General features: G+C 39.3%; 2 protein-coding genes across 3 annotated transcripts; both read left to right on the forward strand.

Moving 5' to 3' along the window:
* The first annotated feature begins 640 nt into the window (after positions 1-640).
* On the forward strand, positions 641-16,832 carry adgre5b.1 (adhesion G protein-coupled receptor E5b, duplicate 1). Of its 2 annotated transcripts, XM_006790780.3 has the most exons (17): positions 641-1,153; positions 5,516-5,590; positions 6,036-6,179; positions 6,530-6,673; positions 8,264-8,404; positions 8,910-8,953; positions 9,293-9,397; positions 9,489-9,642; positions 9,745-9,864; positions 9,943-10,142; positions 10,288-10,455; positions 10,854-11,048; positions 12,915-13,132; positions 13,318-13,476; positions 14,349-14,520; positions 14,713-14,814; positions 14,994-16,832. In XM_006790780.3, the coding sequence occupies exons 1-17, from the start codon at positions 1,123-1,125 to the stop codon at positions 15,033-15,035; spliced, it is 2,214 nt and encodes a 737-aa protein (XP_006790843.2). In that variant the 5' UTR covers positions 641-1,122; the 3' UTR covers positions 15,036-16,832. The 2 variants fall into 2 exon arrangements, with proteins under 2 accessions (XP_006790843.2, XP_006790844.2); XM_006790781.3 differs by lacking the exon at positions 6,530-6,673.
* Positions 16,833-17,490: 658 nt separating this feature from the next.
* On the forward strand, positions 17,491-24,829 carry LOC102777736 (long-chain fatty acid transport protein 1-like). The gene is made up of 14 exons (XM_087841929.1): positions 17,491-17,632; positions 17,711-17,890; positions 18,000-18,138; positions 18,247-18,502; positions 18,634-18,792; positions 19,342-19,411; positions 19,631-19,722; positions 21,763-21,872; positions 22,010-22,219; positions 22,325-22,451; positions 22,557-22,694; positions 23,966-24,130; positions 24,222-24,368; positions 24,458-24,829. Exons 2-14 carry the CDS (start codon positions 17,721-17,723, stop codon positions 24,613-24,615), a joined length of 1,941 nt encoding a protein of 646 aa, XP_087698055.1. The 5' UTR covers positions 17,491-17,632; positions 17,711-17,720; the 3' UTR covers positions 24,616-24,829.
* The last annotated feature ends 1,490 nt before the right edge of the window (positions 24,830-26,319 follow it).

The raw sequence follows: 26,319 nt of genomic DNA on the forward strand, positions 1-26,319 counted from the left end.
GCCCGTTAGGAGTCGAGCTGCTGCATTTTGGACAAGTTGCAGATGGGGAAGCAGAGGCTGGCTGGTGCCCAAATAAAGGCTATAACCAAGCCTGGATGAAATAAAGTGATGAGAGAGGGTGTAACCTTTGCAAGGGCCCTCAGCTGTAAGAAACTAATTCTAACAACAAAAGCATTTATTTCTTTATCAAATATAAAGCTGTTGTCAAACCCCTGCTGCTTTCTGTGAACCACAGCATTATGCTTGTGTGGTGGATTTCATTTTAACAGAGGTCACTCTATCTGTCTCCAGTCTGTTTTCTCGCAGCCTGGGGGGGTTGAGAAAATGCAGAGGGTTTGTCAGTGGAACTGGGTGAAGGGCTGAATGCTGAGCAGGCAAAGAAGAAAATGTAGAAGAAGAGCAGAGTAGGACTTGGAGGAGAATGGGAAAGGATATAAGATTACTTACGGGCAAGACTCAAGTACAGCAGCAGCTGTTTAGGCTGAGTGTTAGTCATCGCCCTCTCTTCAGTCCCCCCCCCCCTTTTCTGTCTCTCATGTGAATAGCTCCTGAAATAGAGGCCACTGGAGCAGGGGGAAATGTGAAAGCTGGTGTAGACAGAGGGGGGCTGTGTGTGCAAGCAATGTGATATGTGCCAGTGTGAGAAACGTATTCATGTGGAAAGACACAGAGTCAAAGAAAAGTGCAAGAAAGAGCAGTGTGAGGGAGACAGGGCCACGCTGATAAATGAAGAGAAAGAAAGGAGGGAGAGAGAGAGAGAGTCTGTGTGTGTGAGAGAGAGAGAGACTGAGATAGAGAGGTCTCGCGCGCGCGCGAGAGCGAGGGGTGGGGAGTCGAGCGCGAGCCATGCCCAGGCTGAAAGTCTGAATCTGAGGGAGGAAGAAAGCTGGTGAAGGTTCATTCTTGTTTTTTCTGTCACAAGTAAAAATAACTTGTACAAAAAGGACGTCTCTTTTCAGTGATCAGTGTTTGTTTTGTCACTCAAATACTTTTTCGATTTTTATGGACCTGCAATTTTTTTCTTGAACCTTTGTGAGCGGACAGCCACCCGATTTTCACTTCATTCATAGTCGCGATAGTTCAGAAACAAACTTCTGTGTGGAACTGTTTTTCCTATTCAGCATGGGATTTGGGAAGGAACTACTTCTGCTTGGTAAGTTTTAAAATGACTTTACCTTGTGTGTGTGAGTGTGTGTGTGTGTGTGTGTGTGTGTGTGTGTGTGTGTGTGTGTGTGTGTGTGTGTGTGTGTGTGTAACGAAGTGACGAAGAGTGTGCGAAGGGAAAGTTCAGGGTACATAAAACAAATTTCTTAATTTTATGAGACATGGGCAAAAAAGAGAAAACATTTAAAACTCAAGAATTAGAGAACCTTTTAATCCATCCAGCATGGTATTAACCAAGTTTGTCACTCGAAAATATAATATTATTACTTTTTTCTTTTTAAAAGTTATTTAGGTTAATTCTAGCTTACAGTGGTAACATAACCCTGTCAAACAGTGATTGGCACCTTCCTGATGTGTTTTCCCCCCAGTTTCTGTTTCTTGAATGTTGTTCTATGGTCCTTTCCCTCACCCGTAACTAGTCGCGGCACATCGTTACACATCACTGGTTCTACCAGTTGTCTCTTGGTGTTGAAGGAGTTCTTGCTCCCCACTATCGCTAAGTGCTTGGTTATGTTTTCAGATTGCCCGGGGTTTTTAGCTTACATTATGAATCAGCTTGAGGTGACTGTTTTTGCGAACACGTGCTATATAAATGAAGCTTAGCTGAACTCTAAGTAGATCTTTCTTGAGATAATTCGCTTTTATTGAATGGCTTGGCGTCGAGTAAAAACCTCCAAAATACCCGCCACATCCTCAGAAACCCTGAACCTGAATCCAGTATCGCTGTTCAATCAGACCGTTGCATATGTCAGCAGTAATATGCAAAGATTAGAGACAACGTGCCTCCCCGTAAGAGGAATCTTCAAGTCTTGTTTGAATAAACCGCAGATGTATCAGAGCATGACGTTCGTGTTAGTTCTTCTGGTTTGTCTAGTGGTACACCAGAAGTGATGGTTCATGTAATGTAGGCTGATTTCAGAAGTTCACTTGACTCTATTATCATCTTTGTACAGATGCCTTACAATATTCTTTAATGAGATCATGTTTTTATTAAGATAAATACATTTAAAACGTACAAAACAATCATCAACTAACAAATATATCCATAGATTGTGTATAAAAGTTGTTAATAGAGTACAGGTCTGAAAAGTAAAGACAACACAGGGTGACGCATCTGGCTGCAGAAAGACACCCGATTTTAAAGAAACCTATGAGAAAATGTGTTTGTATTGTTCACTTGATTTATAACCCCAGTGAACACTTTCCTGGTGTGTTTGTCGGCGAAACTGCTGGCTTCAGATTTTACCGAATAGAGTTTGATGTTCACATTTTCAAAATTTTGGTCCCTATTAAAGCCAAATGAATAATAGTGCAGGGTCCAGGATGGCTGCCCTGTGACTGACAAGTAGCTGATGTAAGACAAGAGTCACTGAGGTTTGAGTCGTATGCACAATGACATCTAGTTTTAGCGGGCCAAGGTGGCCACAGGCAAAATGGTCAGCTTAAGGCTTTAGAATTAGACTTGACAATTCAATTCAATTCAATTCAATTCAATTCAATTCAATTCAATCAGTTTTATTTATATAGCGTCAAATAACAACAACAGTCACCCTAAGGTGCTTTATATTATAAGGTAGACCCTACAATAATATATAGAGAAAAATCCAACAATCACATGACCCCCTATAAGCAAGCACTTTGGTGACAGTGGGAAGGAAAAACTCCCTTTTAACCAAAAGAAACCTCCAGCAGAACCAGGCTCAGGGAGGGGCGGGGCCATCTGCCACCGGTTGGGGTGAGAGAAGGAAGACCGGATAGAAGACATGCTGTGGAAGAGAGCCAGAGATTAATAACAAGTATGATTCAGTGCAGAGAGGGTGACATCACAATGCTGCTGCGATTTTTATATAATAATAATAATAATAATAATAATGTATACTTTATTGATCCCCATGGGGAAATTACTCTCTCTGCATCTAACCCATTCACTCAGTGAAGCAGTGGGCAGCCACCAATCAATGTGTAGGGACAGTACCTTGCTCAGGGGTACTTCAGGGTAGCCGTTCTGTGGATTCGAACCCCCGACCTTCACGTGGCAACACGCTGTCCCTTCCCCATATACAGTCTATTTCCTATATAAAGTTATGTACACATGTTGCTAATATGCCAATATGCTTGTTCAATGCTCTATAGCACTGCTTCATAAACAAACACAATAAGAGTTATCACCCACTGCAGCATTTGTTGCTTCTTTTAGTCAACTTTTTGTTGTTGTTGCTGGTTTTTTTGGGTTTTTTTTGCATTACAGTTTCACGCTTTCTGTGCTTACCACTTTCGAACCGTGCTGTGTTGAGCTCTCACAATATGTGGCAAAACTCTTCTTTTGTTAAGATGAAACCAGTGATGTGTCGAACATCCTGTTATATCACCCAAGTGTTGCAACTCTGACCTCTTTTGTCAAAACTGAAAATCCCTGGTCTTCGGTTGTGAGGAATATCAAAAAACAAATTCGTGTGCTGACCAAGTCAAAAGTTGGTCAGTAGCCTTTGAACGAAATGAACATTACTTCCACAAGCTGCTCAGTAATGATAATGTGACATAAAAGGCAAAAGGGTCAGTTAGTCCCCTCAGAAGTTGGTGAAAATCTAAAAAGTACATGACATTTTTCAAGGCATCTTTTGTGACAGCACTAAATATAAAAGTCAACATTGTGTACTATGTGTTAGACAGGAATACTACATGTCTGAATATGTGGTCTGCAACCAATTTTGGCTAGATGTTTGCGCTGTGGTAAAAATAAACAGAGTTCAGGTGAATATAGGTTTAGGTTTAAAGTTGAAATTAACTGTGGCCTACAGAAACCCCTGTCTAACAATAATGACAGGGGCTAAAGTCTTAGTAATAACTGAATGAATGATATCATCAAATGCCAGCAATTTAGTTCAGCACTCAAACATAACAATTTCAACCATAATACAAGGCTCTGTTTTTTCTTCAAATCACAATATTTTTAAATAACTAATATTTCTAAAAAAAGATGCTGCGCGAGTATAGCAAAATAGCTCTTGCATGATTAATTTCCTTGTCTCTGTTCACATGCTATTACTGTAACCAAAGGCAAACAAACGCTGGACTTTTTCAAGCAAACTCAAAAAAAAAAAGGTAAACATATGACCGATCAACACCTACTAATCAGCTTTACTTCTCACGGTCAGCCCTTTAGTGAAAAGACAACCCGCCTGTGTTTACAAAACTGAAACAGTTTACAGAAGGAAGTATTTATTGTCTATCAAGTCAAAATATACTTCTAGGAACAGAGAGAGAAAAATAGACATGCAGCTTACAAAAGATGGCAGAAAAGGCAGAGGAGTCAATCAATCAATTAATCAATCAATTTATTTATAAGCACATTCAGGTTGACCAAAGTGCTGTACATAGTAAAAAACTAAAAGGTAGATCAAACACACACAAAGAATGAAACAAAACACAATTAAAAGCTAGAGAGTAAAAATGTGTAGGAGTCATACAGCTAGGGCACATGTGCTCACTGGTCAGTAGAGTCGTCTGTATGCGAGCATGCAGTTAGTCTTGGGGCAACCGTGGCTCAGGGGGTTGGGAGGTGTATCTGTAACCGGAAGGTCGCCGGCTCAATCCCCAGGCTCTCTGTCCTGGTCGTTGTGTCCTTGGGCAAGACACTTTACCCTATCGCCTACTGGTGTTGGCCAGAAGGGCCAATGGTGCGATATGGCAGCCTTGCTTCTGTCAGTCTGCCCCAGGGCAGCTGTGGCTACAACCGTAGCTTGCCTCCACCAGTGTGTGAATGCGAGAGTGAATGAATAGTGGCATTGTAAAGCGCTTTGGGTGCCTTGAAAAGCGCTATATAAATCCAATCCATTATTATTAAATAAATTCAGGTATTGTTTCTGTCTGTGGTTATTTCATCATTTAATAAGAACAAGTCAGCCTCTTTCACACTTTCTGTCACTGTGCACTGAGCAACACTGTCTGTGTTTCCTGTGGCATTCCTGTGGGACAGTTTAGCCTCATCGTGAAATAACAGAATTGTGGTAGAAGAAGGGAAACACAGAAGAAGGATCTGGGAGCATTAAACACCGTGTGTGCAAATTGCTAACTGAGGAAGGAAACATAATGACTTTTGCAAAACTGTGAGCTAAGCAAATAATTCTGTTTGCATAGTTCACACTCTTAGCAAAGTGATGGATACTTGTAGATGGGAACATAAACAGAGACGTTAAAACGAAGTAAACATTTTGAAGACACAACATATTACATGGCAACTTCACATTCACAATTTGTTTATTTAAAACTTTGTTTCTCTTTATATCAAAAGATGGATTTCCAATAAGATCTGTAATTTAATCACATTCTTTCTTTTGCTTTTTCTCCACAGGGTTAGCATGTGCTCTGGGAAATCGTGCTCGTGAGTGTGGAAATGGCTACAACAGAACTATCAGCAACTGCACTGGTAAATCTGTCATTACCTATCGTTTTGACTTTTCTTTGACATTTTCTTGCTTCTGTGCGCCATTTCTCAAAACAAGAACTCTCAGACAAACATGGCATTACCATTCTGCAAGGAGTCTTAGCATAGTTTGATAGGAAAGTGGCCTTTCTTAATGACATTCTTCTTTATTTTTTCCCCATTTTAGGACTTTTAGCTCACGTCCAGGAAAGATTAAATTTGAAACAACAGTAGAGGAGTTTGAAATTGTTAGATCATTTCAAATACTAGCAGCTAATTAAAGAAATATGACACAAAGAAAATAATCTAATAAGATAACTACCAAGTTTGCTTTAAACTGAAATGATATTTTTGCATTTGTAAAAAAATAAATAAAATAAAAACTTGAATATTATTTTTTACTATCTACTCATGGTTATGTGTTTTCATTTTGTATTTAAATCTACAGATATTAATGAGTGTTCAGAAAATCCATCGCCATGTGAGAAACATTCAAGCTGCATTAACACAATTGGCAGCTACTACTGTCAGTGCCAACCTGGATTCATTAACAGTTTAAAAATGGTTAAATTCACAAAGGGACAGTGCATAGGTAAGTGTGTTTGACACGCCCTTTTCCAGTCTGCTCTTACCATTGTTTACAGAGATTAGTGACCACAACAATAATGTCAGCAACTGCTCTTACAAGCTTAAAAAGTAATTGGGAGATACAACTGCAATTTGTCCATTTCAGTGTTAGTAGCAACAGCAATGAAGCAGCTGTAAAGATGAATGGTGGTTTTTTTGTACGTAGTGTCATCAGTTCAAGTTGAGTGGTGCTGTTCCAAGAAGAGTAAAATTAGGCTAAACGGAGCGTAATTGACTGATTGGCCTGATACCCTAATCTTGTGTTTTGTTATCTGTTGATGGGTATGCTTTATGATTTTGTATTGAAATCTACAGATACAAATGAGTGTATAGGTAATTCATCTATATGTGGGAAAAATTCAAGCTGCATTAACACAATTGGCAGCTACTACTGTCAGTGCCAACGTGGATTCATTGACAGTTCAACAAAGGTTAACTTCACACAGGGACAGTGCATAGGTAAGTGTGTGTGTGACATACATTTCACCTGTCTGCTCTCACCATTGTTTACAGTATGTTTTCAGATATCAGGCTTGGAACGCTCACTATAGTTTGTTTGCTAAAGCTAGAGATCTGGGATTATCTAATGAAACTCAGTTATAGTTGTTTAACCAGATGGTATTATCTGTATTGTTGTACAGGTGTGGTGCCATGAAGATATTTTATTTATTGACGTTTTCCAGGTTACATTTTTGAAGAAGCTTCTTAAGTTAAATTAAAAAGTGTGCTGTGTACGGAGATTTGGAAAGTTTTAAATGGATTAAAATTGTTGAATGTGGGGTGATTGGTTTCTGCTGTAGATTATTGAACACAAATAGGAATAAGTGATCATTTCTTGTTTAGTTTTTTGAAAAATCACAATGATAAAAGTGTTTTTAAGTCATGGTGAATAGTGAAGTAAAAGCAAATATTAAAATATACACAATTGTCTTATTTATGGGAACATACCGGAGTGGTGAATAAAAGCAGTAATCATGCTGAGGAGATCTGATATCCTGAGGCAAAATTAGAATTGTAGAATTTTTAATAATGGTCTTTGTATAAACTACAGAATATTGAAATGTGAGTTCCAACTGGAAAAATTGTTTGTGTAGTTTTGATCATTCCATCTGCTGTTATTTGGCAAGGTTCAGATAGTGGTATCTATGGAAGCCTGTTTCCGCCACTGCAAAAAAGGTATAAATAACTCGAAATTTAATTACATTTTGCGCAGAGGAATGCGCACAATTTGTTTAGTGCGCATTCCTCTGCACCATATCCTTCCGGGTAACAAGAAAATGACGTCATTCACGTAGATTGCTGATTGACAGAGCTAACTCGAAATTTCGAGTTACTTTTCTCAAAAATTCTAGTTAATAAGTCAAAAATTTGAGAAAATAAGTCGAAATTTCGGTTTACTTTTCTTAAAATTGATACTTTCTATTTCTTTTTAGTGGCGAAAACGGGCTTCCATAGGTATCGCATGGAGCTGAATATATTAAAATGATGCTCCCCCAGATTTGCTAATTTGGGTTTGAATATTCTCGTCAAGTTCTATTATTTCATACATTTCACATGTGTGTTTATCTGTACACCCACTGAGTACAAACAAGCTCAACATAAAAAAAAGGAAATCAAATTTGTCTCCAATAACAAAAACACACAAAAGAGAGAAAGGAGAGAGCAGGAGACCAGGCTCACAGTAGCATCCAGCCAGCAAGAGAAAATGAAAGCTTACAAAAACTCTGCTAGTGCTGATATGATCTTTAAAAAGTCTTATAGGCCCTTTACATGATGACACAGTGTCATCATGTAAAGGGCAAGTTCTACTTGCAATAACTTGCAAGTCCCAAAATACAAGACAAGATGTCACAACACCGTTTGCTGGGAAAGTTTACCAGCATCATAAAAGTCACATGACTGTGCGGGTAGCTACATTTCAGAGACGTTTATTCTTTTGAAGGATGGACCAATACCTCCTATAATCAGAGTTGTTTCTGTCTAATCAAAATTATTACTTTTGAGGAGTATGAGCCATTACCTATGCCTCTGCTCTATATCCCTACACAGATTTTAATGAGTGCACAGACAGTGAAAATAAAGAAGAGCTCTGTGGACCCAATGGAGTGTGTAATAATATTATTGGGAGTTATTGGTGCAACTGCTCAAATGGCTACACCAATTACAGCGCGGAAAGGACACCATGCTCAAGTAAGTGTGCAGTTTTTTGTTATTTCCTATAAACGAGTGCACTTCACAGCTTTTATGTCCTCATATTCTTCACATTAGGCAACACACCTACGTTGGATTTTTGCAATTTTCCTGACAAAGACGTCACTGTATTAGTTGCAGACTATATTTTCACCATCTTTTACACCACCACGTTTGTTTAAGTAGTAAGAAAACCAAATTTCATCCACTGCGCTTCCTGAGTATAGTCCGTTTTTTCCCTTCTTAGTCATGCAGCTTGTGGTTTTGCTTTCTTTTATCTTTTGGGACTAAGTTTCGTTTTTGATATCAGGGCTTACTCAACACTCTATCTACTTTCTGTGTGAACTTATCAGTTCAAGAATCTAGATTGTGGCTTATGTCTTCCAGCACATTGCATAGTCTTGTTCCTTTACTGTGAGATTTTTTATCACACACTCTTTTCATGGTGGAGCCAAGAATCCCAGTCAGCCGGTGTGGTGATAACCTAATGCTTTGTTTTGTCTAGAACTCGATTGTGATAACTTCCGTGCTGAGAAAAAGCCAACACAGGTAAGTGTGGAAAATTATGATCATTATCAACATAATGGAACAATCACAGATATAATTAGAAGAGCCAGTTATAGTTCAAAAATACATAATACATCTAGCTTAAATTCTGTTTATCAGGTTTTTCAAAGTTACTTATTTACTCTGACAATCACATCTGGCTGGCAAAAAATCTCATAGCACACCTGGATTCGCATACAAGTACACCACGCTTTGCTTTGGCACACCACGTAGGACCTGCTCCTCTAGACAACCCTATGGCCCTGCAAGGTTCAAAATACATGAACTTTATAATAGGGCAGGCTGAATAGTGTCTTTATTCTCTGTCTATGTGTCGCCCAGTTGCTCGGGGGCCTGGCAAACATCATGTCCATAATGAGAAACAGCTGTTTGGCCCTGTCTGGAACTGGCAGTAAAGTAAAGCTTGATGGAGATGCGCTACTGGAGGTTAGGAAAAGATACAAGTATGCACTCATACCAAATGCAAATGCATACGCAGTATTCACAATCCCCCCTCTGTGTCTTTTATTTGTGACAGAAACTTTTCACAGAAACTGATGCGGTGCTGTCTCCTGGAACCCCGAACATCGATGAAAGTGTGAGCGGGCTGCTCACTACTGTGGAGAAATCGATTTTATTCATTGGGCCTCAGCTAAAAGACAACCACACTAAGATGGAGAACAACAAGATAGGTAACACTTTTCAATTAATGAACTTGATGATTTCCATCTTGGGAACTAATAGTTAGGATGCAAAGTGTGCTATGATTTGAAATGAGTGATTTGCTTGAATAGATGCACAGATTGCGGTTCAAAGAGGAACGACTCGACCAACTGGAGATATTCATCTGTCCAGTGAATATGCTTATCTGGACACAGACTGGGCAACAGCAGCCGGGACGGGAAAATATCCTGGTAAATATCAGTACTTTTCTGTCCAGTTCAAGTCATAATAACTTTATAATATTCTAATATTCTGAGGACCTTTTACAGGTTTTGCTGTGGCTGCATTGTTGAGCTACAAAAACCTTGAAAGCTCTGTGAACAGGTCTTTCGAGATGGTCAAAGGAGCGAAAGAAAATGGAGCGGACCCCTCCTACCAGGTCTTCTCTAAAGTTGTGTCTGTGGTGGTCTCAAATCCGTCGACTCAGAAACTGAGCCGCTCTGTCAACATCACCTTCAGACATCTTGAGGTAATCCCACCTGTGTCACATCCACTTTTTTAAAATCAGTCATTTGCTTCTTTTGAGCTTCACAGTAACAAACATGAGGAGCAAAAGAACAAGAGATCTTAATAAAACATAAATCGCGTCTTTGACATGTTTGTTTTGGTTTTAGGACATAGAGGAATCGGCTAACGTGAGCTACATCTGTGCATATTGGACCGAGACAGGGGCCTGGTCCACAGATGGTTGTTCTAAGCAGGACTCCAATGCCTCACGCACCATATGTACATGTAACCATCTGAGCAGCTTTGCAGTTCTCATGGCTCTTCACCCCATCGAGGTAAGAAACAGCTTAAAAAAGCTTAAAAACAGCTTGAAAAAGTGTAACCATGTAAGGTTTAAGACCTCATCGGTGACCCTGACCCTAAACCTAACGCTATATCTTGATAAAAAAAAACAAAAACAAATTCTGATGCATGTCAGTTTGAAATTTTTCTTGTCCCCTAATTCCCAAGACATGGGAAAACAAATGTAAAATTACTCGGTCTAAAAACATAGGGTAAGGGTCATCAGTGTTCATGACTTATACCTCAATGAAATACAAGTCATTTTCTATTAGAATAGCATTACTTTATAAGTTTATAAGTAAAATTATTTTATGATCTTGAAAAGAAATGTGCAACAAAATGTTATTTACTGGTAACCAGCTGCACTCACACTTATTGTCTTCTCTTCCAGCACACCTATGGGCTCGAGCTGGTGACTAAAATAGGACTGACCATCTCCCTGTTGTGTCTCACACTCTGCATCCTGACTTTCAAGTTCTGCCGTTCCATACAGGGAACCCGCACCACCATCCACCTGCACCTCTGCATCTGTCTCTTTATAGCTGATCTTATCTTCCTGGCTGGCATTTCTCAAACTAAACCTGTGGTACGTTTCTAAAAGGAAAAACAAAGCTACATGTGAAATGCTCTACGTTATTTAAGGAGAATATGTAAATTCACCAGCATTCGTGGTAACAACAATATCTTGTGCCAGGCACGGCAGCTAACGGCCTGTGCTTGAGAATGTGGGTCAAATCATAGTTAATGTAACTAACTAGTTTGTCATATAGTGTCATGCAATTTCTTCACATGATACTTATCTTTCTGTGTATCTGCTGTGAAGCAGAGTCTTTCTCACTTTAACGCTGGAGCATTCCTGCAGAAATGAATCTCGAATGGCGCTTTCTGACATGATAAAGCAGAATACCCTTGTGGGTTTTCTAAAGGGGAAAAAATTTACTTTTTTAAAAAATAATCTGTCTGTGAAAATTTTTCACAGACAGATTGTTGGAGTAGGCTCAGAATGGAGCAGAAAATTACAAAAAATGAGGACAGGGAAGTTTGTTGCAAAGAAAACTTCAGTTTGAATCAGAATCCATCCCATAACCTAACCTATTCCACATGTGCTTTGCTTGATTATTCCCATTTAGTTGTAGTTAATGCCATTTCATTCATTAATGACTTTGTGAGTACCTCTAAAAATGCCTCTAGATGTCTGTGGACTAATTTTTAATTGAAATGATGTTGGCTGACATTACTTACTGCAGAGACACTTAATTACACTTCACTGTTTGAACTGTAATTGTTTGAATTGTGTAGTTTACACAATCACGACTCTGCAAAAAAAGACGAAGGCTTGTTTAGCTCTTAATGCTGTCGTTTACTCATCTGACTAAGAACAGAATATATTTTGATCAGACAGACTGGCTTGTTACAGCAGCTCAGCTATAAACTAACCAATGCAATAATGAGAAAAGACTTGTATCTGAAGGAGAACAGAATAAGTACTGCTGAGGCAGGGTGGCAGCTCAGGATGGTACCAGAGAACAGTACCTAGCTTAGCAAGTGTAAAATGCCATGTTTTGGACATTTTAACACCTCAAAAGTACAAAAACCCACTTATAATTTGTCTCATTAACAATTAGACTGTTTTCAGTGCTCATATGTTGCAAATGGAAGTAATACAAACTAACTGTAAACAATGATGAGCTCAGAAAAGCGTGGGCGGATTTTAGCCTTGCCAGGAGCATCTGCCAACACTGAGAGAAGTTGTCCTTGAGCTGATAAGCTTCCACAGATACATGGATAACAAACTGTGATAATTATGGCAAGTGGATAATTACCTAATAATGCAGACGAGGTAGCAGCTTGCTGGTTAACCTGATGCTTCTTTTTAGTTCTCTCTCTGTTAATCTATTGATCGGTTTTGGGATTCAGCAGAACACAGGCACCGAGGAATTATCTGTGCTTAACTCTGACAGCAACAAAGTAACAGCCGAGCCTGGCCACTGTTAAAGTGTTGTTAAAGTGTTGCTGTTGGCTTGATTTGTCACACCTTGTGCTTTTCACAGCTGTCAAGAGTTAGTTTGTAGTCTCTTCTCCTTCAGAGAGATCACATGACTGAAGGTTCCCGATAAGCAAAAATGATGTCTGACCTTGAAGCATTACATGCTAAAATGGTGTATTTTGTTATCCTTGTCCATATGATTGGAGCAGAATTGGTGCTGTGGTACTGTGTTTTCTGATGTTTATGTACATCTTTGCTCCATTAATACATTGGCAGTGAAGATGTAAAATGCTACTAAGCTACTTTTTCATGTGGTCTTAATTAAATTTGGAGAATGGAAAATGTTTGTGTGAATAATTCTCACTCACATAAACATTGCAAGCAGCTGACTGCTGTACGATCAGGGATAGAGCGGCGCTTTCTCCTCTCTGACGTGTTCTTTTTCTGTGTCCTTTCACATTACAGGGTGGCTGCAGGTTTGTTGCAGCAATGCTCCATTTCTTCTTCCTGGCGGTATTCACCTGGATGCTGTTAGAAGGGGTGCAGCTGTACCGTATGGTTGTTCTGGTGTTCAATGCCACCATGCGGCCCCTCTACCTATATGCTGTGGGCTACGGGACGCCTCTGTTTATCGTCATTATATCCGCCTGCGTTAGACCAAACGGATACGGCACTAAAAAATAGTAAGTCTTCCAGTAACTAAAAGCAAAATAAATAGTTTGTGATGAACAGAGAAGCCTTGTCTGTGCATGTGTATCTACAGTTGCTTAATAGTAATGACATCAGTAGGTTGCATAAACTTGCTATCTATCTCAGTGAAGCAAAGAACATCCCGTTGTGAACGTGTGTTTATCACTCCTAAACGTAGCTGCTGGCTATCCACGGATGACGGCTTCGTCTGGAGCTTCTTCGGGCCTGTGTGCTTAGTCATCTTTGTGAATGTCTTCTTCTTTCTCATCACCGTCTGGAAACTTGCCCAGAAGTTTGCCAGCCTCAACCCAGACCTCTCCAACCTGCACAAAATTAAGTCAGTCTGTGTATTAATTTGAATGTGTAACCCTTTCCAGTGCATGACCAAACTGTGTAACTATAAAACGTACAATATATAGATTCAATATGGCAGCTTCGGGACTGGGAATTGCTTTGATAGAAAGGATACGTTTTGTGAGGGGGAAAAAAATGGAGGGAATGTTTTCTTAGTTGTGACAGCTCCCTGATGGGCTCCTGTTAATGGATTTTGTCTCGCCTGTCTACCTACAGGAGGCTCATACTTAGCTCATGGACCCTCCGCTCATAGCTGCAAAAAACATTAGAGTTAAAAAAGAAAAAGAATCCCTTGTTCTTTTTGCTAGTCGATCATGAATGATGTGTAGTTCAGTCCAAGGAGTTGGGAAAGTGAACTTCTTGTGCCAGAAACAAGAGAGAAAGATGTTTTTTTTCAGTAGAGAAAAAGTCAGAAGGCATTAAATTATAATCCAACGCTTTCTGTCTGTGGAAGAAAAGTCTCTTTTTCACATTTCGATCTTCTTGTTTGCTAAATGGATTCTTAGCTAAGTTGGTAACTTGAGCTTGGCTGGATAAATAAATAGAACAAAGGAGCCATACAGAGCAAACTGACAGTAACGTCTTTTTAAGAGTGCCTCTTTTAATCTCTCTTTTATATTTATCATTAGCCTTTGGCTTTTCTGCTTCCACATAAATTCAGCAGACAGAAAAGTGAACTAAAATGATCTGTTCTGTAGCTGCTTTGCCTAGAACACGTCTCATTGTGTTCTTTCACTTTTAATGGGGCTTTCCAAACACTGATGTAGTAACTGAGTCATCCGTGTGTAACCTTTACCATTCTCCAGTAATCTTTATTGACTTACCCTTTTCCCCATCCTTCTTTTCCGTCTGCAGAGCTTTCACTGTGACAGCTGTAGCCCAGATGTGTATTCTGGGTCTGATGTGGGTATCTGGGGTCTTCTTGTTTCAAGAGGATCCCCCTGTTGCGGTGTCGTACATTTTCACCATCTTCAACAGCCTGCAGGGCGCACTGGTCTTCATCATGCACTGTCTGCTGTCCAAACAGGTACGAATACAGTATATTTGTGCAAAGCTTCGTGTGGACATGATGCTAAGACCGAAATTAAAACAGCATGAAAATGTATATTTAAAAAAAAATCAGTGAAAAGGGCAAAAGCAGTGACAAACATGCTAGATTGTGTCAGTATGCGAGGTGGCAACACAGATTTGTTTCTTAATGTTCTGTTGCCCTCTGTAGGTGAGAGAGGAATATGCCAATTTCCTCTCCTGTATCTGCACGTCACAGAAGAAGAGATACTCAGACCTAAGCACCACAAATCCCTCCAGCAGTCAATCACAAGTAAGCATGCAATAATACCACTGGATATCACCATCGGTCACAAGCACACTTTGTAGTGGAAAGTAAAGAAACTGCATTTTCTCACTGGTAGCACTTTGGTACTTTTTAATCTACTAGGGGTGTGTAATTATTAGCTTTAAATTACTCTGTGTCTAACTGTGTGGTTTGTCTCCCTTTAGGGTTCAAAGAGTGGGCAGCAAACAGGAGAATCACAAATATGAAGAGCTCAAGCTAAAGCTGTCCTCCAAAGACTTAATGACTATCACACATTCAGCCTATTTTGTCACCTACAGCAATTCTTCATTTAAACTTGATTCCGGTGAAGTCTAAAAGCAGCGACTCACTAAATGATTACACAATGCTGGCTGAGGGGTGTTGGCAGATTCACCCACACTCGGTGACTTGGGAAAAAAAGAAAAAAAGTGGTTCCTGGATATTTACATTTAAACGATAGTTTTTAGTTTTATCCAAGTCCTCTTAAAATCCCTTATTTCAAAATAAAATGTCATTCTTAGGTACTGATAGCAAGCATTTATAGCTTGTCTTTAAAGTGTCACATCATAGAACAGTAAGAAATGAAATTGTGACCTCTTAAGCACAGGTTAGTCCTCGTAGGTAACGTAATGTTAATGGGACCAAATTTCAGTTCAATCCAGTAGCATCGTTTGCTACTCACAAGGTCGCAAGGTCCGATTTACCTCCTGAATTCGGTTGTTTTCCTCATTGTTTGTGTGCTGTAGCACTCTTTGTAGTTCAAGGCGTACTGGTAATGACAGATTTTTATCACTGAGTTTTAAAAAAATGTCATTAAAGTCACAGGCAAGAAAAAAACGGCTATTAAAAGTGTTTATTCAGGAGTGTGAAAGTGAAGGTGCTCGAGTGGCTTATTGGTTCACACAGAACATATCACAGTAATAATATAAGCTGTATTCCTTTCAAAGTCATAAAAAAAATGATATAATTATGTTAGTATTTATTTTCAGTGCAGACAATAAAGTCCATGTTATGTAGGCTACAGGAAAAAAATGAGCATGCCAACTGTTCTGTTTTACATATTTGTATTTTTGTTTTTGCATAAATGGCTGTTTGTATATAAGATTGGGAATGTTGTTGTTACTGTCGGATAATATTTGTTTCCATGTACTCTATTTAACAGTAGGCTGCAACGGAAGCAGCTTACCAATGATGAGTTTCCCCTTGTTCCCATGTGGGTTCTTGCTTCTTTGATTACGAACAAAACAAGTGTTTTTTAAAAAAAAATAATACTTGTGGCTATTTTCAAAGACTCGCCCTTGATTAACAACTGAACTGTGCCTTTCCCCACCCCAAGTGCATATTTCAAGGGTTTTCTTTTTATTCTCAAAATTGTGAACCTGAAATTCTAAATCTGTCCCAGAACGAGTGGGCAATTCACAGAAACAGACCCACCCTACTGATAAGCCTGCAACTTCCTGCAAGCAAACTGCGTTTAAGCCTGTGAGCTGTCACAATGTGCCTTTACACACTCTTAGTTACTGTAAAACTTAAGCGATGGGAGCTGTACAGACCTGAATTTGTTTATTTTGTTGCACTTTTCCATGATGATAAATATGATGATCCCGCGCCTCTTTACTCACACAGTGCACCAGCCTCAGCTACAGATCCTGAAGAGTAAAAATAAACTTTTTAATATATTTCCAGTTACAGAAAAAACAAAAAGCGACAAAGATGTTAATATAAGGAAACATTTCGATTTCTTTATTGTCTTAATCCTTACTGCGAAATATATTAAAGTCACCTCGCTGTTGGTTTTAACATCTACCCTGTTCTTCGGTTGGTAAGTGTGATTGCACTTTTATGGCCATCGAACCTTTTTTTTTATACAATGCTATGGATATCAATGTGAAAATAGCTACATGCTTTTTTTGTTGTATTGTGAATGTAAGTTATATGAACTTATTTTTTTACTTTGTTCTGTTTATATTTGGTACTGTTTTCTTTGAAGAATGTGCATCATAAGATTTATTAAAGCTTCTATTTCATCTGAAAAGAAGATTGTGGTTTATTAGCATTAATCAATAACACACCACCTTTTTTCCCCACGAATGGACCTGTTGATCCATCCATCTTCTTCCGCTTATCCGGGACCGAGTTGCTGTTGATCTAAATTCCAAATCCATCCATCCTTCCATGGAATGGAATGATTTATAAAGCATAGTTTTTTATATTGCTTGTGAATCCAAATAGTCTTTTTTATTCTTCCTTTGAAAACTGCTTTAATCAAAATGATCTATTTAGTAATGATTTAAAAAAAAGCCCTATACACTTAATAGATTCAAATGTTAGAACTTCTACACATTCAATAAAATTTAACTTCTCTCTGCTTTTAAAACCTTGGCGCTCATTAGCCTTTCTGGGAATTAATAAATACTGATGATTAAACTCTTCCTTGATTGTAAGTGAGTAATCTATTGTAGTTATTCAGATGAAGAAATCGTGCCTATGCATGAACCCAGTAAATAATGTACCTCATGAAATCACACATTTCTGATTTTATAAACAGGACCGGCAGCGCTTTGATTCAGGAGTAATGAATCACACTGGCTCTGCGGTGACGCAGGAACTGCATGGGTTGTAACTTGTGCAACTCTCTGCTGCGTGCTGCCTCTTATCAGGCATTTCACCTCTGGCTTTGGAAACATCTGACAGCTCTTTGAGCTGCTTCTGGTGCTGTTACTCAACTTAACGGTGAAGCTGACATTTAACTCGTCACAGCACACTGTTGCTGCTGAATCCATTATTTTTCTCTTGGACTATCATAATTAAGAATCTTTAAGAGGTAAGCCTCATCTCATGAGATTTCAGTTGAGTGTATTTTCATGATTTTTGTGCCTGAGGTCATTGTTTGTATTCTCAGAGATAAGATCATGGAGCGAAAGATCGGTGTCATATTGAGCTTCATTGGTTTGGGCACTGTGTGGCTGCACTCCTTCCCCTGGCTCTGCAGTCTGCTGGTGGGGCTAGGGCTGTGCTTGGTCTATATGGGATCTTGGAAGAACATTCATATAGCTTTGCATACTTTTAAAAGAGACCTCATGTAAGTAGGTAGTTTGCATGGGCTTGTCCCACATTTGCTTCTATGCTGGTCCATTCCTGTTTGCAAATACCCTTCACTGTTCTCATTTCCTCTTCTTTGTGTCTAAAAGGTGTTTAGCTGTTATAATTAAAGTGAGAATTTCCATGTATCACCATCGGCGAAACCGAAGAACCATCCCTGCCCTGTTTGCCCAGGTAGTGACACAACACCCAGACAAGCCCGCCTTGATATATGAGGCCACAGGAGAGGTGAGGTCTCATCAAGAATAACAAATAGAAAGAAAACATTTTACCTTAATTAAAACAGCGAATAAACTGAATTAAGATGACTGATTTTACATTTTCATTTCATTTCAGGTTTGGAGTTTTAGAGAGCTACAGGAGAGATGCCACGCTGTGGCCCACTGGGCATTGGCTCAGGGCTGGACTGAGGGTGATGTGGTGGCTTTGTACATGGAAAGTCAGCCTTTAATGGCAGCTTTATGGCTGGGTTTTGCTATAATAGGTGTTGAGGCTGCTCTTATCAACTACAACCTTAGACAGCAGTCATTGCTACACTGTCTCAGTGTTTCTGGAGCTCGAGCGATGGTGTTTGGATCAGAGATGACTGGAGGTGGGAACTAAATATACTTTATTTATAGGATAAATACAGAGCTTATTTGGCCAGAGGTGGAATAAAACAGCGAATAAAACATGTGCTGGTTCGCCTGTTTTACATTTTTCACACTTTTGATTGTCTTCCAGCTGTAACAGAGGTGAGTAGCATGTTGCAGCCCAGCATGGTTTTGTTCAGCGCTGGTAAGCAGGAAGACAAGGATGAGCTTCAGGTTCAGAGTTTGGACTCTCTGCTGGCCAGTTCACCCACACACCCACCACCCTACAAGATAAGGAAAGAGTTTAATGGTGAGGCTCTGTAGAATTTGTGCACATGGGTAGGTGGATGCTGCATTTCACATTTTACAAGATTTGATTGCAACACATTCTTGTCTTTAGCAAGTCTTTGCCTGCTAGAGTAAATGGCCGACTGCCAAAATTGGCTGTCTTGCGTATTTTTTCTTTTTATAATTTAGCTCACATGTGTGTCAAAAAAATGGAAAAAAAAATGGAAAAAATCATCAAGTTACTACAAAGTTCAAGACTATGAACAATATTTATCTTTTATTTTATATAATGCATGCAAATAAAACTCTGGCCATGTTCAATTCAATCGTTTATATTGTTGTGCCTTTTAACAAAGGCATTGTTTTTGTCTTTGTTATTGCTTAGCATTCCTATGTTGACACACTTCAAGTCTTTACTTGATTAGCCTGTATGGGACGGAGAGAAAACAGAGTAACAAAAAAATATGTAAAGAATGACGGGAGCGTCACGGTGCATGCCACCCATGTGAAACACCGTCAAAAGGTTTTGAGAATGTAATATGGAAATTTCTTCTTCTCTTTGTATTTGCAGACAGGCTTTTCTACATCTACACTTCTGGTACAACAGGAATGCCAAAGGCAGCTGTTGTGGTGCACAGTCGGTAAGTTTATCTGTGGAAACATCTGCAAAGGTGATGCAGTCCACTGAGGGACCTAAACAGTTTGATCAACAGTTAATAAAACGTACTCTTTGAATTTTGTTATAAGACATGTCTACGACATTTCAGTCACAAAATTGCACTTTTAAGAGAATCCTTTAAATAATGAGATAAGTAATGATGATGACTTCTGTCACTTAGTTTGTTGTTCTTTTTTGTCAGGTATTATCGCATCGCAGCTTTTGGTTTTCATTCTTTTGGCTTACGTCCTGATGACATCATCTACAACTGCCTTCCTCTCTATCATTCTGCAGGTAGGCCTTGTTTCTTCTCATCCGTGTTTTCAAAATACATTTAAAATTAATATAAAGTAAGATTTCCCACGCTTACACATCTTTACAAGCATGATGTCATTATAATAACAATCAGAATCATTCTTCATAGCTCTTATATTATTATGTCTATTTTAACTTAATGTATTACCCCATTTTAAAAAAGTACTTATTTTTACTTCCATTGGCTTTGATAAATGGTAAAATCTATTTGAGGTTTACAAATCTTATCGTTATACTAAAAATACATTTTTTCCTGAAGTCAGACATTCATCACACTGGACATTTAGGGATGTTATTTTCTGGGCTAAATTTGGTGAAGGCTCATCAGTTGTCGCGCGACCCAAATGCAGGATGTGGAGGAAGGCAAAAATAAACAAAAAGTGAGACTTTATTGGCCGATACAAAAATCCCCAAACATACCAAAAGAGAAAACAAAACATGAATCCATACCAAAAAGGGCAGAAGAAGAAGAACCCTAAAGTCACACTCAGGACAACAGTGTTTGGAGACTGGAGCGTGACTAAAGTTATACTAAAGTTATAACTGTGTGCAATGAACTTGCAATTTTGGTGCCTCTGGAAAGGCTGCCTTGCAGTCAGGGACTAACTCTGGGACCAGTCGTTTCAGTCATTTGCTTTCTTCAAGGCAACTTTGGAGCATCATGATGGCGACAAAGTCATGTGAACAACTTATTCAGAATCCAGCAGAACCTCAAGGATTTCAAACAGAAATTCCTCCAGAAATAGTGATTCAGTTGCTACAAAACGATTAGCTGCAAAATGACATAGATGCTTGAAAATCTTGATCAAAAGCAGCCGGCAGTCAGTTGAATGAGATGCTGCAGCTGAGATCAGCTGAGACTGACTCACTGTTAGCAATCTGTTTGTGTTTGTTAATGAGACTGATTATTAGCAACATTTCTCAATTTGTCTGCAAGTAAATGGCCTGTATTTATATAGCGCTTTTTACTAGTCCCTAAGGGCCCCAAAGCGCTTTACATATCCAGTCATCCACCCATTCACACACACATTCACACACTGGTGATGGCAAGCTACATTGTAGCCACAGCCACCCTGGGGCGCACTGACAGAGGCGAGGCTGCCGGACACTGGCGCCACCGGGCCCTCTGACCAGTGACTGCAGATGGACGGCAGTTTTTCAGAGGCAGGTTGCCCCACCAATTGACCTGTGGAATTGTCTTGCAATCAAAGTTGAGGGTGTTGCACGCTCAATCTCTGGGCAACCAGTTGGCTCAACTATTTGCAATCAGTCTCCGACAGCACAACAAAACCCCCAACAACAGCTGCCTCAACACGCTTTATATAGGATAAAAAAAACATTGAACAAATAGACAATGTGACAATAAACTGACATAGGACAGACATGCACACCAAGAGAAGACAGGAAGCAGGCAGAGGTACAGGTGGTACAGGCTAGCAACAAAAAGCAGAAAGTGAAATAAGAAACACGAGAAAATTAATCTTCAGTGTGAAACAGAAAGTAAACAAAATAGGCTACATATGACTGAAACATGAAGGTGAGCAGTAAACATGATGACAGGGGAGCATAGAATGCATGGGATAATAAAAAAAACACTACAAACAAGAATAACTTTAAATTAAATTCTTTAAATTTGGTTCAAAAGTAAAAGTAAAAAAGGGCAAATGTTATCATCTTTAGGTTATTACAAAGTTTTTCACTTCAACATAATTCGAAATCAAGGACTTCGAGGTTTACCCACTGAGCAATTTTCTTTTAATGAGAGGTCTAAAAGAGGTCTACTGGTAACTGTCAAGGCTAAATCAAGCTATATTCATAAGTGAAATTTTAATAAATGTCTAAATGTCTTTTGAAAAGCTTTTCACCTTTCATGCTTTCAAGTGTTACACTGTTCAAATGGCTGGCAGGAGGGATACTGTTTCTGCCAATATGTAAAAGAAAGAACAAGTTTACAAGTATATATTTTCTCCACAGAAATCCTTGTCGTATGTGCTCATGTGTTCATGTGGATATTTACAGGGAACATCATGGGTTTGGGCCAGTGTTTGCTCTTTGGTTTGACTGTTGTAATCAGGAGGAAATTCTCAGCCAGTTGCTTTTGGGATGACTGTGCCAAACACAACTGCACTGTGAGTATGCTGGTGCAATAACTGTGCCTAGCCACAGGCCAAATGTCCTATTGATTTTCTTGAGCCAGTTCTATAAACAAGACTTGGGATTCGGTTTTAGTGTGTTATTATACCTCTATGTCTGTGCGCACACATAGGTAATCCAGTATATAGGAGAGATCTGCCGTTATCTGTTGGCCCAGCCTGTTGGAAAATCAGAGGCTCGTCACAGGGTCCGTGTTGCCATCGGTAATGGACTCCGTCCCTCGGTGTGGGAAGAGTTTGTCAAGAGATTCAGAATCCAAAGAATTGGGGAATTTTATGGCGCCACAGAGTGCAACTGCAGCCTGCTCAATATAGATGGAAAGGTATGCTTACCTGGATGTTGTTTTACTGATTTCTTAGGAGGCTAAAGAATTTAAAACACAACATCTTTTTTACGTACCTGCTATGCTGTATGTTTGCACATCCAGGTCGGGGCGTGTGGCTTCAATAGTCGCATCCTACCAAATTTTTATCCCATCAGACTGGTTAGGGTGCAGCAGGAAAGCAAGGAACTACTGAGGGATTCACAAGGCCTCTGTATACCCTGTGAGCCAGGTAACACCATGCATACACACACTTACATGCAAAGCTACAATACAGAGAAAAAAGGCAAACAAAAATGTTGTAAGCAAATGCAAAAATCATCTTTCATCTTTGCAGGAGAGCCAGGCATGTTAGTGGGACACATCAACCACACTGATCCGCTCAGAAGATTCGACGGTTACGCTGATCAGGATGCCACCCAAAAGAAAGTCGCTCGCAATGTGTTCAAGATGGGAGACTCTGCTTATGTCTCAGGCATGTTTTATTTTGACTCTTTATTGTTAGTCAGAATAATAATGATGGACTGTCTGTTTCTTGATTTCCAGTTTTATAATATCGAACATGCTTCATCTTACAGGTATCCAGAAAAAGAAAGCTGCAGATGCTAAATTGCCATATGAACTTTTACCTTTGTTTATAGTTTTTACTACATGCAGTTCACATTTTAATTGGCTTCTGTTTTCATAAGAAAACTGAAAATAATTTATGATCATGACACCACTGGACTGCTTCCAGTACTGCCGCTATTTTCAGCAGTGAAAGTCCCATTCGGAACACTTTCGCTGCTGCATCTGTAATTTCGCCACAGACAACGTTTTTTTTCACAGAGCAAACATCAACTTTAGTGTCAAGGACCATTGATTGCAATGAAAGGCTACGACAGTTTCCAAGCCAGATGATGGTGCATTGTGAGGAGCAAGCTTGTCATTTCTTTCCTTCAAGCAGTTTGTGAATCGTGAATTCAACCCTCACTGAAAGTAGTCATTTTCTGGCTTTGTGAGTTGTCATTCTCTCACATTGTTCTGGATGAATTTTGACTCTTCTTTACAAAGTTGCTTCAGTTCATTGGTTTGTTTACAGCTCTCCTATCATCCACAATGGAATTTCAATCAAGTTGAGGTCTAGATTTTGACTGGGCCATTACAACACCTTGATTCTTTTTTTTGTGGATTTTTTCAGACTTAATAATGTGCTTGGAATGGCGGCCCTTTGGCCAAGCTTTAGTTGTCAAACAGATGGCCTTAAAGAGCAGTGATTTTGCTCGGTGATTGCAAAGCAAACCCAAATCACCCCTCCACCATGGTACTTGACAGCTGATTGTAGTCAAAACTAGTGTTGTGCATTATGGCCAAACATCTCTACTTTGATCTCATCTATTTAAAGGACATTATTCCAGAAGTATTGAGGTTTGTTCAGATGCAGCTTTGCAAACCTAAGCTGTGTCATATTGTTTTTAGAGAGGAGAGGATTTTTTCTGTTTGGTAACCTTTACAAATTAGCCATACTTGCTCAGTCTTTTTTCTAAGTGATCTAATTAACATGCTAAGTAAAGCCTGTAGAGTCTTTGGCTTTTTCAAAATTCAAAAGCATCTGGCTGCTGCTTATTTCTTTAATTCCTATGGAAGCAGTAAGGGTATACTTAGTACTTCCCAGTCCTGTGAATACGTTCTTTTTCACGACTGTCATTCATTTTCAGCGATCAGAATGATGATTATTTTATTGCTCTGTCACTGTCTGTGCTTTAGGTGATATACTGGTGATGGATGATTATGGCTACATGTATTTCATGGACCGCAGCGGCGACACTTTTCGCTGGCGAGGGGAGAACGTTTCCACGACAGAGGTGGAGGGAGTCCTCAGCAAACTACTAGGACACACCGATGTTGCCGTCTATGGAGTGTCTGTGCCAGGCATGGATGAAATGACTTATTTCATTGGCACATTTCAGGCAAATAAACAGACTCAAAAGCTGATGAATACTCTGTGTTTTATTGTGTTCAGGTGTGGAAGGGAAGGCCGGTATGGCAGCAATAGCTCAGGAGGGAAACCAGTTGGACCTTGATGCATTCTTGATCGGTGTACAAAAAGCTTTGCCCTCCTACGCACGCCCTGTCTTCCTTCGGTTCATGCCGTCTGTTGACACTACAGGTGAACATCAGTGAAAAAACATTCAAACGGCAATGTGATTTTATAAAATTACATAAAAACTATATATTTTTTTTATATCTTGTTCACAGGTACTTTCAAAATTCAGAAGACACGGCTGCAGAAGGAAGGATACAAGCCACAAAACTCGAGTGAAAAGATTTATTTTCTGAACAGTCGTGCTGGACATTATCAGCCGGTCACTGATGAATTGTATGATGCCATCAATGAAGGGAAAGTGTCTCTTTGAAAGAAGGAGCTAACAAGGCTACTGGGTTAACACAACTTACTCTGACTGTGTTTTTGATATAGTTATTTTGTGTTTGTTGTTTTTTAAAGATGAACATTAAGCTCATCTACCTGAATAGATTTGGCTTGGTCAGATTTCTCTGAGGCATTATATATGTATATACATATATGAACAATGTGTGAATTTCCCATCATAATAAATACGATTTTTTTTGTATTTCTAGTAATAAAACATGTTCTTTCTTACAAGAAAAAGAATGAAAACTCAGTAATTTATGGAAATTAAGTAATAACTATATCAAATAACTATTATTTGAAAATTCATTTTTTAACATGACCAATACTCCACAGGTGCCTAAAGACTTGTTTCAAACAGAGCAGCACAGAAAGACTCAGGACAGCACCGCACGGTAAACTTGAATTACCATCTTGTGAATGCCTGTGCCAGCCAGTCCCGGTGCAAGTTACATTTTATCCTTCTAAGCATTTTTCTCAAGTTATCATGTGTCAAAATTAGTAGCCTTGAATCACGGCACAAAATATGTGGGTTCTTTTTGTGAAAGCAAAGTGACTTTTAACTTTCATCACCTAATACCAGTCACGTTGAGTCCAAGCACCAGTGTGTTATATCACAGTACATCCTGGGCATTGATTGGCTTTTAAGGCAGACACTGACACTGAATTGTATTTTAAAGTTAAAAATGATATCTGGGTTAATATCAATCATTCTCCCAAAAACTTGCGACACATGGTTGCTGTCTGCAACTGATGTGCTGAGAATTCCAATGTGGATGAAGCAGATTCAACAACAGAAAAGCATCTTTGTTAGGCTGCGAACGAGAGGAACAAGGAGCAGGTTCCAAGGAAAACAGAGCACCAAGGTAGCACATGAGAAAAGTGACAACAGAGACTAAAGGAATGTATGGGCATATATTGACACTGAGAACTAACTGGGGTTACATGGATGAAGATAATCAGACAGGCAGAAAGTTACAGACTTATATAAACAAAACTAAAGCTCAATAAATAAATATAGGCCAATCAAACGCAAGTGGACTGAAACTATCAGGACAAACAAACAAGGCTGACACTGTATCCTAACAGCATATTCAAGTTTTAAAGACCCCTCCTGCAGCATGCATAAGACTAGGGATGGCTGTGGAAGTGGCAAACTTACCCATATTTTGTTCTGTTCCTGTCTGTGTGATGTAGAAACTGTTGACCCCATGACACTCCCTCAGATGCTGTCCATCTTTTATGGGGTCGAGGGCCTCTTGAGTTCATGAAGCGACCAGAAAGTTGCATGCATGCATGCAAACTAACTCTAGAGGGCAATGTGTTTCATCTTATCAAACATACTAGCAGCCACCCTAGTGTTTTTCCACAGGTACTAATATAAAACGTATCATATCGTCAGGCACAATCATGCTTGTCTGTTAAAATAAACAGCAAAGCCACAAACTAATTAATCCAACCTTGCAGTTGTGTGAAAAAGAGTTTGTCATTTTAAATACCCGTTCTCATTCATTGACTAGTTGTGAAACATTTGATTGAATCAAGCTTCTCTTTATTCAGTGACAATTTTTTTCTGTCAGGGATTTCACTGCATGACTGATTCACTTTTTCCATTGCAGTGTTTAGTGTTACTCTGGTTGTTTCACAAAAGTCTTTCACATAAATCCCTCTCCATGTGTTCTTCTGTGAG

This window comes from Neolamprologus brichardi, chromosome 6 (assembly GCF_056152115.1).
Source record: "Neolamprologus brichardi isolate AB-2024 chromosome 6, ASM5615211v1, whole genome shotgun sequence".
NCBI classification, from domain to species: domain Eukaryota; kingdom Metazoa; phylum Chordata; class Actinopteri; order Cichliformes; family Cichlidae; genus Neolamprologus; species Neolamprologus brichardi.